Consider the following 16,189-nt stretch of genomic DNA (forward strand, 5'->3'; position numbering starts at 1 on the left):
CACTCGCTAAGGCGCAAGTGCCATTGAACTCAGTGGGTTTAACTTCTTGGGGACTGTAAACAAGTTTAGGTCAGGCCGAATGGTGCCACATGTCAAAGCGTGTGCGTCCCCTGCGGAGATGTACGGGAATCCCAGCCGCCGCGATTCACCGCCGCAGAAAGACGGAGTGCCAGGAGAATGACCTTCACGTTCACTTTCCATTCCTCTCTAATGCTCCACCGCAGCCCTCCGAGTGCGGAGAAACGAAAGCGGATCCCTGCCCCTTGCTGCGCATGCGCTTCAATCCTTTCTCCAGCAACCATCGCCGTCTGCGTCGGGCGACACCTGATTCCCTTTCTCCCTCCTGTCCTTCGCCTCACCCTTCGTCCGCTGGCCAGATAAATCATTCTGTCCAATGAGGACGAGGAGGGAAAAAGGAGCATCAGGCCCTGTGACGACAATTCCTCAGTCCACCCCTTTTTCGTTCTTTTGGGGAACAGCGAACGCAAGAGAGACGGACAGAATAGCTTGTTGTGTGACGTCACTGCCCTCCCTCCCCTCCTGAGATGCAGACCAATTGACGAATACGCCGAAACTCCTCCCCCCCAGTGACCTCACAGCTCCTCTCTGTCCGTCTCTCCCGCCACTCTAGGGACGGCATCCAATCAAGGGCGGGGATGGCGACAGAGCCGTCTCTCGGCCCTCCGTGACGTCGTGGCCCCGCCCCCAAGCCGCCCCCTGAGGCGCTTGGCAGCGGGCAACGAAAGAAGCAGCAGCGAAGCCCATTTTCGTGTCCCTTCCTCCCCATTCAGCGGCTGGTGCTCTCGCGCGCTGTGCTCGCGGTTTGTTTCTTCCCTCCCCCTTATTTCTCAGCCACCAGGCGACATGGAAAGTGCGGCGGTGGGAGCCGAGTTCAACATCCTCCTCGCGACCGACTCCTACAAGGTTGGGGGTGAAGCAAGAGGGGAGGCAGGCGGGAAGAAAGAGCGGAGGGGGGTCTCAAGAGGGAAGGGAGGGAGGGAGGTACCTATTTAGCCAAATAGATAGATTGATTCACCTTTGCACCCTTCTCACCCCCCCACTCCCAGCCTCTCGCAACCTTCAGGAGGATGGCTTGGCTTGGCTCTCGCTGCAGGTATTGCTCGGTTCTTGCGCCTGCTTTATGCCTTCACCTCCCCCCGCCCCGCGAACTGCTAATTTTTCATTCTCTTTCTCACCTCCCCCCCTTCCAGTTCTCTCTGTCTCTTGTTTCTGTTTTCCACCTCGCCCTCGCCACTTCGGGCACGAGGCCAGGACGTGGCTGGGCGCCGGGGGAGTGCTGCATGGCGCTGGGTGTCTGGGGCTACGTGTGTGACGGATCTCAGGCCATGCCTATATAAGAGGCTTGCTAAAAGAGGGGGTATGGGAAGCCACCTAGCTTGCCTTTGGTAGTATCCCGGGCACATTGTGATGGAAGGCTCTTCTCTTCTGGGGAAAGCTTATGCCACAATAAATACAAGGCAGGTCTTTTTGAAGAGTGGGAAGACTTCCCATCTTTACGGCAACAAACTAAAGCCACGGTCCTTTGTATACTTTCTTGGGAGTAAGTCCATTGAAATCAGCGGTGCTGGTTCCACATAAACGTGGATGGGATTGCTCCGTAGCAGGGCTGCTTTTTTAGAACAGAAGTGTCAGATTTGAAGGCTTTGTCTGGAAACTTGGGGCTGGTTGAGCTCTGTTATCTCTCCCCACCCTTAATGGATTGGAATGTGTTCAGTGGTCTACATCTGTGGGGGAGAGGTAAGGACAGACAGTGATGCTCTTGGCTTGTTTTGGAGTGTAACATCTTTTTCCCGCATCCTTATGAGCTTGGCTTGGTGCAAAAATGGAGGCTGGGGTTTATCATGCACACATGCCGACAGAAGTGGAGGGTCAGTGGCTTTAGCTACTACTCGTGTCTTTCCCTCATGCTCTGTGCTGAGAAGTTGCTAGTAATAGAAAAGTGCAGAGAGAGAGAAAAAATGTGGAAGATAGAAAGTGAAACCTGTAGAGTGGAGGAGCTGGCTCAGCACTGCAGCTCTTGCGAATTTGCGCCTTCATTCTAACACTGGGAGTCTCACTTCCAAATTCTTGAAGGGGGAATTAAATGATGGTAAACACGTGCTTCCTTCACTTACTAGACTAGTGTGAAGTGTTAATTTTAGTTGACTGGTGGTAGGAAAGGAGGATGGGTTCAAGAAAGGGTTCATATTTCTAAGGAAAGTTAATCCTTTGTATGCAAGTAGATTAAGATTTATCTGATAGTAGATGTACTAGGTTTCTATCTGGCTAATAAACTGCTGAAAGTAACCATGCTTTTAGTTCTTTATCAAGATAGATTCTATCTACTGATATGTACAGAGCTGTCAGCTGTTAAATACCTGTGCTACTATGGTATTTCATTACTAAAGCTGTTGATTAACTTGGACCACAAAGGTACAATGCTGTAGAGTGTAGAAGAAGAAAAAGGGGGGGTAGTGAGTGGATAAGGAAGTTAAGCTCTCCAGACAATTTTTTAAATCACAGAGGTCTTTAGCTGGCTTTAAGCATATATTTGTTTCTTACCAAGGCATGAATTTAGTACTTAAATTGTTGGATTATAATTACAATAGTAGCTGTGATACTGCGCTCCATAGTTTAATTCCATTACACAATTGTTAATCTTGAAAAACTTGGAACTGTATATCGTAGTAGATTGTAGTGTTGTTAGGAAACAGAAACAGTTAAACCAGTCAGTACTATTGCTGCAGTTACTGATTATAAAAGCATTTAAATGGAGTGCAGAGGAAATTTCTGCTTGAGGAAAATTGTGGCCAATTTATTAAAATAAATTACCAGTACACGGGAAATTATTGGTTTAAAGCTATGCTTTCAAATGCTGTTTTGTGTTAAAATTTACTGTAGCAGCAATTCACCTGCTGCAGTCACTGTAGCTGTGTTCTAACATTAGCCTTGCTGATATCAGTGGAATTTGCAGTTGAATCTTTTACATGTCTACTTGGAACTAAGTCATACTGAGTTCAATGGAATTTAACCCTATGGGTCACTGAGTATAGGATTGCAGCCTTAATTGTTAGATTGTGCCCTGTGTTAAACTTTCATGCTGGAAGCAATGACTAGCTTTTACAGTAGTAGCAATAGAAGAAATCTTTATGAAAATTTTAGCTTAGGCAAAGCATTATGTTCTTAGATTTTAAAGTTCTGTGTGGACATAGTTTGCCACAGTAAAAAAGTTAATCCATTATGACCCTAAGAATAATTGGAGTTAACTTCATACTCTGAAGTAAGCCTTTCTCTCATATGCCTATTTGCATATTTCGAGATCCTTCTATAATGTATGAGGAGCTTCACTGTCCTTGTCCAAGTTACTTTGTCATTTAACAATAAATGAAAACAATTCAGTGAGAGCATTTTCATATAGTACTTTCAAGTGTTCGAAGCACTTCACATGCATTAATTAGTTATAATCCTTAACAACCCTATACACTGTCAGCATTATGGTCCCCCATATTGCAGAAGGGGGCAACTTAGGCCCAGAGAGAGCGACCTGCTTATGGACACCTAGTGAATTCATGGCAGAGACAAGACTTCCTAATTTGCAGCTCAGTTCTTTAGCTACTGTGCTTCAGTGTTGAGTTGGAGTGTCACATTGTTTTCAGCCATAGGTCTTGTAGGGTGGCCTTGGATGACTTAATCCAAGAGAGATTTTTTTTTGCTACAGTCGTTTTTCTTTTGGTTTTAATTCTGTTCTTATTTTTTATGTTTTCTGTGTGCTTTTCACTTGTGGTTTTAATATATATATTATTAGCTGTTTGGATACCTTTGGGGGCAGAAATATAGGACGTACGTTTTTAAGGATTAAACTATCTGACAGGGTTGTTGTGAGGGGCTTGAACCCCATTCCTTGAAAGAAGGGCAGGATACAGTTGCAACAAATAAAACCTCATAGTCTAAACTCACATTTCTTCATCAGAATTTGTGACATTAGTTTCTTGGCCAATGGCCAATCTTTCAGGAACAATATTTTATTTATTTATTTATATTTAAATGGGGGAAATAAGAAAAAATGCTCATACAAAAATGTCAGAAATAATCAGTGGCTGCATTTTAAGATGGACTTGTTAACTAGTTTTGTATCTTGGGGCCAACATGAGTTGACCCATAAAATATTTATATGATACCCTCATTGTTCATAATGCTTTAAAGAGCATATCCTTTCCATTTCACACATGAAAATAGGGGCAGTCTTATTTAGTTGCAGTACCCCTGTTCTTATATTGGCACTGTCTGAGCCATTCGCTTCCTTTGCCTTGTAAAGGAGCCTACAGTAGCTACTGCTAACAGGCTACTAGACTGTGTTTCCATGCTCACATGATTAGTTGGCCACTGTGAGAACAGGATGCTGGACTAGATGGGCCACTGGCCTGATCCAGCAGGTTCTTCTTATGTTCTCATGTAAGAGAAACCACTGTTCTGCAACCAACATAGGAACACAGACTACTAGTCTCTTGGCAGTGAGTGGTGAAGTAGTGATGAGCTGAACCCATCCTATCTCCACTAGCCTGCTCACTTGCCTTCATGGAATTCTTGGTCATGTGTGGCTATCGGGGAAATGTTGCTAAAGGGTCTTCCACCTGCTGTGCAGTGCATTGATTTACTCCACAATATCTTGTCCAGTGCTGGCTTTTGAAGCAAGCAGGCTACTAAACTGAATGTAAGTTTATTACTAAAGAATGTTTAACCTCACAATTGATCTGATTTTATTTATAGCAGAATAGCTGCAGTTCAAATACATTTATCAGCTTCTACTATCTGGAGAGGTAGTTATGAATGGAGGATGGAAAGGAAGCAATGCATTGGCATTTTGTGTTCATAGGTGTGCATTTATATGAGGGATGCTTGAAAGTATTTGAATTCTGATGTGAGTTGACCTGATCTGCACTTCCATGACTGACGTACAGAGACTTATCCACCAGAGTTTGTATTTTGTGAATGTTCTGTCACATTTTCACCTCAAAAACATAATCAGAATGCTTATTTTCAGAGAAAATAGGTTTAGAAATATGTATTTTGAGATAATTCAAATATCTAGTGTGATTTTTTCATGCAGACTTTAAAAAGTTTTAGATGAATGTGGAAATGGAATGGACTTATGAGTGAACTCATGTGAAAATGACATGGACCTGAAATATAAATTAGAGGTAAACAAAGTCTATATATGTGCACTAGTCAAGATGCATCACCCCAGAAGATATTTAACTAGTACAGACCTGGGGAAGAGGGATAGAACCTGTAGTGCACAGGTATACTAATAATTTTTTAAAGGTGTCCCAAACATCTCCTGAAAGGCAAAATAGGGACAGTTGGTATTTTAATCCGATGACATATACCAGTATATAACGAAAATTAAAACTTATGTCATAGTATCAAAAAACACCAAACAAATGGAACTATCAGCCTAAATTTTAAAACTTGGGATGTGGCATGGGGTTAATATGGCATGTATGAGGTTTTAGAGAAGGATTTGAAGGAAGATGGGACAGTTCGTAGCTGTTCTGAGAGTACTTTATAAAGAAGGATCTCCACGTTTAAGAGCTTCCAATAGTTAAGGCAATATATATATAACATTTTCCAAGTGCAGGACAGATTATTTTAAACTCCTACAGGAGACTTAAAAACTTGCTTAAACAATAAAGCTTGTCTCTGAAAGGCAAGCAATGAGGTTGGTTGAACTTCTTTAGGAAGAAAAAGCCATAGAACTAGAGGTGTCACTGTGAAGGCCTTGATCCTTGTTCCTGCCAGTTTTTCTTCAGAAGCCACTGGCACTCAGAGCAGGGCCTCCAGTGATGATTTTAATGGATGGGAAGGCTGTCTAAGGTCTCTGTGGGTTCAAATTAACATCTAGCATTATGTACAAAAACTGATGGGCTGCCACTGTGGTTCACTCAAAATAGGGATTGTATATTCATGGTGTAAATTCCCAGTTTAACAGATGAACTGTCATGTTTTGTACTAGCTGCAGCTTCCCAGTACTTCTCAGGGGGTATCCTATATGAAGTGCAATACAGTAATCAAACTTACAAGCTATAGAATTCTGGATATGACAGACAAGGAAAAAGGAATGGGGAGGGAGGAGAGAAAAAAGTAAGCTCAGGAAAAAGTTCTTAAAGTTTTAATTTTTACAACTACCAGTTGTGATGTAAATGGCACAGATAGCCTCATGGAATACTTCATGACCCTCTATGGCAGCTCCTAAACTGTGGAATGTCCTCTCCACAGAGATGTGTCTGGCACGTTCATTACGTAGTTTTCCTTGTATGTAGCTGAAGACGCACCTCTTTATCCTGGTTTTTGAAACCTAAGATACATATATTCACACCCACCTTATTGTCTTGATTATAATCTGTTTTGTTTTTAATATTGTATTTTTGAATTGTTGTAACCCAGCCTGGGACCTCATGGTAAATGGCATATAAGAAATCTAATAAACAATAACATAATAATAATATTTAATGTCATGTACTCATTGCATAGTGCGTATGATTTGGCATGGCATTTCAGACTGAATGTGAACAGAAGTAATTTTCAAAGAAAATCTTTTTATATTAAGCTAATTTTACTAGGCATCAGCACCTTAATTTGTCAAGTTTCTGTCTGTTTCTGCACTGGAAACACTACAGATTTTGCAACTAGTTCAGAAAACTAGGTACAGATTCAGATTCAGTTCAGAAAACTAGGTACAGATTTCCATAGTTTTGAAGAAGTAATTCTTACATTGCAGAGTTATGGGGTTGTATCCAGCGTACGATAACTGAAGTTATCATACTTTGGATGCATAATGAGAAGACATGATTCGCTAGAAAAGACCATAATGCTGGGAAAAACAGAAGGAAGTAGAAAAAGAGGAAGGCCAAACAAGAGATGGATTGATTCCATAGAGGAAGCCACAGACCTGAACTTACAAGATCTGAACAGGGTGGTTTATAGGAGATGCTATTGGAGATCACCGATGCATAAATTGTAATCACCTTGAAGGCACATAGCAACAACATCAGTTCTTACAAGGCAGAGTTATGGGGTTGTGTCCAATGTAGTATTAAGTCGGGGTCCTGTTGGCATAAAGATTTCTGCTTGTGAAATGGGATTCCCTCCCTTTCCTATGCTGCACACACCCTAAATTGAGGTTGAGGTGTTGAACTGGTGCTTGGAGGTGGTCATGGGCTGGATGTGGGCCAATAAATTGAGACTGAATCCTGCAAAGACATGTATTATGCGTCCAGAGTTCTCATGCCTGGGAGGTGGGGAGACAGACCGCTCTGCATGGGGTTGCTGTCCCATGGAAGGAGCCGGTCCACAGCTTGGGGCTACTCCTGGATCCAGCATTGCCACTGGAGGCTGAGGTGGCTTCAGTGGCTACGAGTGCCTTTTTCCAGCTCTGTCTGGTTTGTCAGTTTCGGCCCCTTTTGGACAGAGATGATTTGGCCACAGTACTCCATGCTCTGATAACTTCCAGATTGGATTGTTGAAATGCTTTCTATGTGAGGCTGCCCTTGAAGATGACTCAAACTTCAACTGGTACAAAATGCAGCATCAGATTATTGGTAGGAGTACGCTTTAGAACTCATACAACCCTTATTTTAAAACAGCTCCATTGGTTGCCAGTTTGTTGCTGGGCCCAGTTCAGGGTGCTCACATTAGTGTTTAAAGCCCTAAATGACTTGGGTCCCAAATATCTGAAATACTTCCTCCTTCCCCACAAAACCTCTTGGGATAAGTAGAGGGGACCCTCTTGGTAGTTCCATCACCCTCAGAAGCTCAGGGTGGCGGCGGCCTGGGAGCAGGCATACTCTGTGGCAGCCCCTAAGTTGTGGAAATCTCTCCCCACAGAGGTGTGATTGCAACTTCACAGTACAATTTTTGGCAAATGCTGAAGACGCACCTCTTTACCCTGGACACCTAGGATGTATAGTTTTAGGACCCACTTATTTTTTTTTATGATGTGATTTTAGGTTGTTTTTAACTGTTTGTAATAATGTATTTTAAAACTATTGTGACCTGTCTTTGGGTGAAGGGTGGGCCATAACAACAACTATAATGATTCTGTTCTAGGGGTTCCTACAACCCTTTGGAGCAGATTGAGGGAGCGGGGAAGGCATACTGTACAAGCGGAAATCCTTGTGTTGATAGGATGAGTTGAATACCGCCCTTGGAAAGCTTTTGAAAAATACTCAGGTGTTTGCAATTCTGATATGTTATGTTGCTATAAATCATTCATCTAAGTTCAGGATAAAAGCTTTAGAAGCTGTTGGATCATGAAACTGTACCCCCAAAACTAAAAATATTGTTTGCTACCCAAAAATGTCCACTCTCTATTGAAATTCACTTTTTAAAGCATACATAGGCTTGGTTCACATGTCACATTAAACCCTACTTTAAAAACAAACTATGAATTAATGTGAACTGTGTGCTAGCGCATGCTTCTCAAAAGTGCCCATGCTGCTCCCCACTCCTGCTCCTGCTCCTGCTGCACTGCACATGAAACAAACTAGAGTCTGGTTTTTGTTGTCAATACCCAGGCTCATGGTTTCTCTACAAGCTGCCAATGAGAGCCAAGGTTTGTTCTTGGCTTAAGGCTTTTAGTTTATTTGATGGAAACAAACCATGAGTCTGGGTACAGACAACATAACAAACCAAGCTCTGGCTTGTTTCATTCAGTGTGATGGCAACAGGAGTGTGTGCTTTTAAGTAGCACCATGGTTTAATGGGACATATGAACTGGGCCATAGAATGTAGTGAAAAAAGCAAAGGAAATTGCTTCCTAATCAAGGGCCTTCAGTTTAGGCATGTTCATCAGAGTATGAACTGGATGTGATAATGTTGCATTTTTAATATGATCAAGTGTATTATAACATGAAATGTGGTATTAAATAATCCCCGATTATGTGGAATTTTTAAAACATTGACTAGCATTCCAACAAACCTTATCCTGAAAGAGAGGACTTTAGATATCACTGATTTTCTATTTCAGATAAAGGTGTATATTGCTGGCATTTGCTGTGTTTGCATATGGGCAACAGTTCAACCAATTGTTGCAAATGCTACCATTGGAAATGACTGAACAAAACCAAACTATAATGTTCCATTTTCTTTATTTAATAATTTTGTGTCCCATATGTAGGGCTGAGTCAGATCCTCAAGGCAGCTTAGGGATAAAATACAAATACGCCAGTACTATCTAGAGTGTTTTCCTTAATTGAAGTTATGAAGATATTTGCATGCTGCCATACACTCAAAGTTTAGGATTTTTAAACTTAAAAATCTGTCTGAAAATATTTTCACTTATCAAACATTGCCTTGCAATGTTGGAAACCCAGACACTACAGCATTGTGCTGGTGTATCAGAAACAGAGAGTGAAACTGACTAGTCCAAACTTTCCCAACCTGAGAGAAATGCAAAAAAAAAAAAAAGCTAACTGGTGGAAAGGAAATTTGACTTTTAAAAATCTTTTAATCTACAGCTTTAGTTTTGCGGGTAAGGGAAAAATCAAATGCTTTTGTCTTGAAAATGTCAGAAGAACCCCTGAAGAGGTGTCATCAAACTGATGTTCTGTGTGTAAAAATATCCCATTTTTGATGACTTTCTGTTAACACATTCATCTAAAGTAAGACTATAGTAAGTTACCAAAGTTCTTGAAAATTGTGTTGATCAAAGTATCAATCAAAATTCTTGTTTTTTCTTAAGTTCTTTTTTTGTAATGCTTCCTGTAGTTTAATAATTACTTGTAATAGTGTTGCAATTGAGGGGGGAAATACTCTGTTGACTGTGGCACCAAAGCCATGCCATGATTACCTGTGTCACTATTCTGGAAAATAAAATATGGTGAATCTTTTTTCCCCCTCCCTGCTTATATAGTTATATGTAACCTTGCCATTTAATATTGCCAGGAAGCACCTGATTGACAGATGAAGTCTAAAAGGAGCTTGTTTATAGACAAGACAAAGCTTCTGCAATGCAAATAAGAAACATAGGACTGTACATGGTGATGACTATTATGATCATGCACAAGTCCAACCAAAATAATTGGTTGCAAGCAAAGTTTATTACACTTGGTTTGTGCTTCAGGGAAACCCTGTAATAACACCAAAATCCTGCAGATCATTGAAACAATAGTTTCAGCTCTAAAGGAATGCTGCTACACTAGATTTGAAAGTGGAGCCCCTTTTCACAGTTGTTCAGAATACTGGTCAGTTTCACTTCTCAGTTCTGGAAAAGTTATGTTCTAAGTTACTTATTGGCTTGGGCAGCTAAAGAAAAAGGGGTGTCTGCTTGAAAATGGTCTGTTCCATATGTTGCTGGTAAGAGGAGTGATAAAAATGCTCCCTTTTTCCAAATCTAGAAAAGTTGAACTATTTCAAGCTTGTCAGGCTGAGATGGAGGCGGAAAGTTGAAAGCGATCCTCACTAGAATGTGTGTGGCACAATAATAGCTTGTTTTGGATAATCATTTTGTATGTGTGATAAAATATTTGCTTACTGAAGTCTTTCTTATCGTAGGTGACACATTATAAACAATATCCACCCAATACAAGCAAAGTTTATTCCTACTTTGAATGTCGTGAAAAGAAGACAGAGAACTCTAAATTCAGGAAGGTGAAATATGAGGAGACTGTTTTTTACGGGTTGCAGTATATTCTTAATAAATACTTAAAAGGTATTTCATCCTAGAATTTTATATATTTTTAATTCTAAATAAACACCCACATTCTGTAGCTTCTCAACTTTTTTCCTGAATTCTTTAAAGTAGGAGCAGCTGTGAAAATGTTTTAATTCAGTGTTTGTATTGATAAAAAGAGGTAAAATAATTATCACATTGTTATATTACCAGAAACTAATATAACTTCTGAATTAATTTATTTAATTCACTATAAGCCTTATAGTATAAGGAGTTGCCTTTTAGTGAAAGAGGAAAATGGTCTGTCTTTCTCTGTAGTGTGTACTGTCTTGATAGTATCTGTCTCAAGGGTTTGGGCAGGAGTCTCTCCCAGCCCTGTTTCTAAAGGTTTTTAACTGGATATACTTGGGCTGCAATCATAAACCCACTTACCAGGGACTAAGCCCTGTTGAACTTAAGGGGACATACTGCTGAGGACTGCACTGTGTAGGACTGCACTGTTGATCTTATACAACACATGTTTAACGTGTTCAAGTTATAATTGTGCTATAATCTGTCTTCAGGTGAATTGTTCATATGTTCAGATATTGACAAACACTTGAGAGTGAAACAATATTGCTGCTTTCCATGGGATTCAGTTAAGGTTTGGAGGAAAGAACGCTATGTTCAAAACTGAAAATATGTTATGACATGGGTTTTTTTAACATAAATGTCAAAACTAGTCTTAACTAGGGCTTTTTTGTGACCAGTAATATTTATTTATTCAAGATAGTGTCTTTGATATACGTATTTTAAGTGGCTGGCTTAATTTACCGCTTAAGTCAGAGATGGGAAACAGGATTTGGCCAGCAGGTCACATCGTTAACGTCACCACCACTTTCAGACCAAGTTTGACAGGTGGATGCCCCCCCCAGCTAACATCAGAATGACATCAGGTGACCCCACCCCACCCCCCCACAGGCTTGCAGAGTGCATCGCAAAACACTCTGCAAGATCCAGAAATTATCAGGTGGACACTGCTTCACTGAAATGGCCTAGCGCGTCACATAGGGAGGCCTGGTGGGCCTCATTAGGCCTGCAGGCAAGAGGTTCTCCTCCCCTGGAGTAAGTGGTAAAATTAATTCCATAGAAGAAATGTAACATATAAACATAGTAAGTAAATCTCGTATTACTGTTATATGTCCCTTTTGCTTGAAGATACTAGTGCAGTGCTAACGTTCTTGGGATAATCATAACATTTGTCTAAGCATTTCAATCTACTGTCAAATATCTAGTATTTAAGAGGCTGTGGTTTCAAAGAGTGTGATTGTAGCATGCCCATAAGAGACTCTACCCTGAAACCCACTACATTAAATAATTTCCACCCCTAATATTCTAGTTTTTGGAAAGATGTTTTAAGTGTGTTGTGGTATCTGAGCACGAGATGTTCCCAGATGAGACAGATTATCTAGATCCATTTTAATTCACTTTTAGGTCTGGTTATGGAATGGAGACAGTTTTGGTTACCTTTTGCAGACTATCTATGCTGGGAACTGAAAAAGAAGAGTTGGTTCTTGTGGACCTTTCTGCATCTTTTGCTGTCATCAATCATAATATCGTTCTGGACCACCTGGCTGGGATGAGATTTAAGAGGCACTATTTTATGGTGGGTCCAGTCCTTTCTAAAAGGGTGATTCCACAAAGTAGTGCTGGGAGATTCCTGTTTTGATGCCTTGGCTTTTGGGCTATGATGTCCCTCAGGATACCATCTTGTCTCCCATGCTGTTGAACATCTACATGAAACCCCAGGGTTTTTGGAGTCCTGTGTCCAAAATACATTGATGACACTCACTCAACTCTGTTTCTGCTTTCCATCTAATTCTAAGGGAGCTTTATTTATTTATAAATATCTGTAGGACATGTCATACACGCATGCCACTAGCCTGGCACTCTATGCAGTCCCAGGACTTGCTGCCCACCCAGGGCAGTTGATTCTGGCAAAATATCTCCCATTGTCAGTGCTAAGTAATACAACAACAACCTTGCAGGGAGGGTAGGTAGACTTCCACCACCCCTTAAACTGGTTAACCACTCTGAGTCAAGGGGAAAACCCAGGGCCCAGAAATAACTTGCCAGGGATTCCAAAAGCCAGAAGGGCACTCCTTGTCCTGAAGCCTCAGGCAACCCCAAATACATGGTAGTCTGTGGTCAGCTGCCAAGGTACCAGATTCAGAGCCGAGTTCCCCCTGCAGTGAACACACACTGGTAAATAAGTAGCTTTATTGAATAAATATAAGTACACAATTAATAGCAGCAAAATGGTTCCTTAAAACACACACCCAAAAAGGGGCCAGGTAAAATGCAGACAGAGAGTTCAGTCACAAAACAAAACAAGAAAACAAAAAAACGTACTAACCTAACTAACCACCTCTACTTACAGAAGAGGTAGTTGTTGTAAAGTCCCACATTTCCTCAGAGATGCCCAGCTTGGGTAGTAGATGGCAGTGGAACCCACACACATACCCACCTATAGCAAGATGGAACCCAGGGGAACAAAGGCTAAAGATTTCACTCCTATACTTATGGAAAAGTTCCTAGTAACAGTCCAGAACTAATTAGCCAATTGGGGCTTTCTCATGAGGTAATACTTCATGTCTTTGCGCCTAACTGGCACGTACTCCCCTCCATTCCCAAGCTAGGGTGACCTTGAGTACCAGGCCCTTACAGATAAGCAGGTGTCTTCACACAGACCTGCTAATTTACTGCAGCTCAGAAATGACACTGCAGACATCTTTGCTCTCACAGAGGCCTCATTTCTGGACAACATGAAATCCCACAGTTCTTTGCACAAGAGGCATGTTACAAGTGTTCTTGACAGGACATATTTCCAAGTACAACTATTCCAAGGTGGTTTACATACTAAAATTTCAAAAGACAATATCAAGAATGCAAATTAAAACTTCTAATACTCCACACACCCCAGAATTAATAAGTGAGGAGTAATAAAACACTACAGCTGGTATAGCACAGTGGAGAGGAGAGCCTGGCTGGGAGTCCAGAGTCTGTTAGTTCAAATCCCCGCTGGTGTCTCCTGGGTGTCAAGGGCCAGCTAAAGATCACCCCACAGTGAGTGGCTCAGGGGTTACATGCCCTGCCACCTGTGCAGCCGTGGGCAAGCTGCATAGTCCCAAGGAGCCCAGTTGCCCCCCAGCTGGCAGTCACGGTCAAGGAAGGGGCTGGCTTGTGCAGCTGTGGCAAGCTGAGCAGGCCCTAGCCAACTGCGGAGGACTAGCCTCAGAGGGAGGCAAAGGTAAACCCCCTCTGAATACCACTTACCATGAACACCCTATTCATAGGGTAGCCATAAGTTGGGATCGACTTGAAGGCAGTCCATTTCCATTTTTCAATAAAACACTAAGCCCATAGTACAAAACATGGTCTATAAGACTAACAGATCTCCCAGCAAAAAATGTTACTCATGTATAGGCCACCTGTTTAACAAGATTTATACATCGCTTAATCAACAAAAACCTCTAAGCAGTTTTACATAAATCAACATAACATATTCATTAGAAAATACTGATACAATCAAAAGGTCTTTCTCTGATGACTTTTCCCCATCAGGCAAATAGGTTTTATTTAGATAGACCTTTAGCCTTATACGCTCAAAGTTATAGTCACTGTAAATGTTGCAACTTGTTCAATTGGCTATTATTTTTATTGATGTTTTATATACCTGTCTCTGTGTCTTGTTATGTGCATTACTGATGGCCACATTGAGCACCATTTCATGGAAAGGTGTGATACAAATTTAATAATAAATGAATACAATGTAATGATTATGTGTTTACAAATCCCCTCTGTCTAATTAAGAAAACTATCCCCAAGTAATGATAGTATAAATATGAGTTTATTTTATAGAAGCCCTTCACATTCTAATATAGTAGTGTGAAGCTCTCTGGTTCATCATATTGGCCTCTACAAGTACAATGATGATAATAGCTTCCTTTGTATAATCCAGGCTAGAGTAATCATTTTGTTATTGGCATGCATCTGTCCTCTTCAGAACATCATTTTCATTATTTATATTGATCAGCACAGTGTCCAGCAACCCATGAAGAGTGGTATTAGGACAAACTACTTTCTATTTGCCATAAAAGGGAAATGATAAGAGTAAAACATAGGATTTAATATGTGACAACTGCAGCCTTCATTTGATTACTTGAAATTTGTAACAGACTCATCAGAGGTGATTATCATCAGTGGGTGGCGATAAGCATACTATGTTTACTGATCATAAATCATTTATTTGGAATGAAATTCGACTCAAACCAGTGGAATCTGCTATTAGGTAACGTTTAAAATCAGGATGCGCACAGCCCAATCCTATGCATGTGTACATGGAAATAAATTCTACTAAATTCAGAGGGTATATTTCCAACTGCAGCATAACAGTGCAATCCTTTGCATGTCTGCTCAGACTTGTCCCATTGAATTAATAGGGCTTGCTCCTAGGTAAGTGGTATAGAATTGCAAGCCTAAGTTAGTTACTAAACCAGAGAGAATTTCACTAGCCATGGTCAAGAAATCAAAATCTTTGCATAATATAGCCAGTTTGTTCTCTCACAGTACTTCTGTAAAACAATAAATGATCATGCCCAACCAACTTTTTGAATATATTCTTGTTTCAGTAGTGACTTTTATGTATTTGTTACAACTTAAAACTGTTTTACATCACAGGCAAAGTGGTAACCAAAGAGAAAATTCAGGAAGCCAAAGAAGTATACAAGGAACACTTTCAAGATGATGTCTTCAATGAAACCGGGTGGAACTACATTCTTGAGGTAAAAAGAAATTTAATGAACACTTCAAAATGGAACACTTTTGAATAGCTATCACTTATGTAACTGTCAAACATTACCTTGCATTAGCTATGTGGTTGCAGTTGACAAAAGCCTTAGCTTCTTCAGCATGAGTGTACTAGCAACTGTTCCACTGTTGCTGTGGGTTTTTTTAATAGTCCATAGAGCAAAGCAGTTTATCCTTTCCAGGGCTTTATTACTACATACGAAAGTGTATGGGAGTTCAGCCTGCAGGACAAATTTCCATATGGAATAGCAAATTGATGACAAAATTGGAAAGAGCTTTATAACCTTTTTCTACACCTCTTTGTAATTGCATACGTAACTGACAGTACAGGAGAACTAGTCATTTCTAAAATATTATGTTAACTTAAAGTCAGAGCTGAACTGAAACTTTTTCTGACTAAATTGGGGAACATTGATGAGTCAGCATCTGTCTGTTCCTCTAAGGAAGCTTGCCCCATAGTTTGAGGGCACAGCCCTAAATTCCCTGGTGAAATCATAGTTTTGCTGTGCAAGTGGTATTGTGACTCATACACAAGTACTTGATGTGAGCTGAGCCTTGCTAACATAAAGTTAAAACAATTATCAGTATTGTAATTGAAAGAAGGGGGGGAAGTGCTCTGACTCAACCCGGACAGTGTTGTAGCTTTGTATTTTGAGTAACTGCTATTTAAAA

General features: G+C 40.8%; 1 protein-coding gene across 2 annotated transcripts in view; it reads left to right on the top strand.

Annotated features, from left to right (window-relative positions):
* The first annotated feature begins 450 nt into the window (after positions 1–450).
* The window catches only part of NAMPT (nicotinamide phosphoribosyltransferase), a 35,744-nt gene continuing 20,005 nt past the window's right edge, over positions 451–16,189 (top strand). The window contains exons 1-3 of one of the 2 annotated variants that reach the window (XM_061640389.1): positions 451–924; positions 10,552–10,708; positions 15,389–15,492. In XM_061640389.1, the coding sequence (XP_061496373.1) occupies positions 865–924; positions 10,552–10,708; positions 15,389–15,492 (321 nt within the window). In that variant the 5' untranslated portion in view covers positions 451–864. Of the gene's footprint in view, positions 925–1,372; positions 1,759–10,551; positions 10,709–15,388; positions 15,493–16,189 lie in introns of those variants that run through there. The other variant, XM_061640390.1, reaches the window with a different exon arrangement.

The sequence above is a fragment of the Rhineura floridana genome, chromosome 8, assembly GCF_030035675.1.
Source record: "Rhineura floridana isolate rRhiFlo1 chromosome 8, rRhiFlo1.hap2, whole genome shotgun sequence".
Classification (NCBI taxonomy): Eukaryota; Metazoa; Chordata; class Lepidosauria; order Squamata; family Rhineuridae; genus Rhineura; species Rhineura floridana.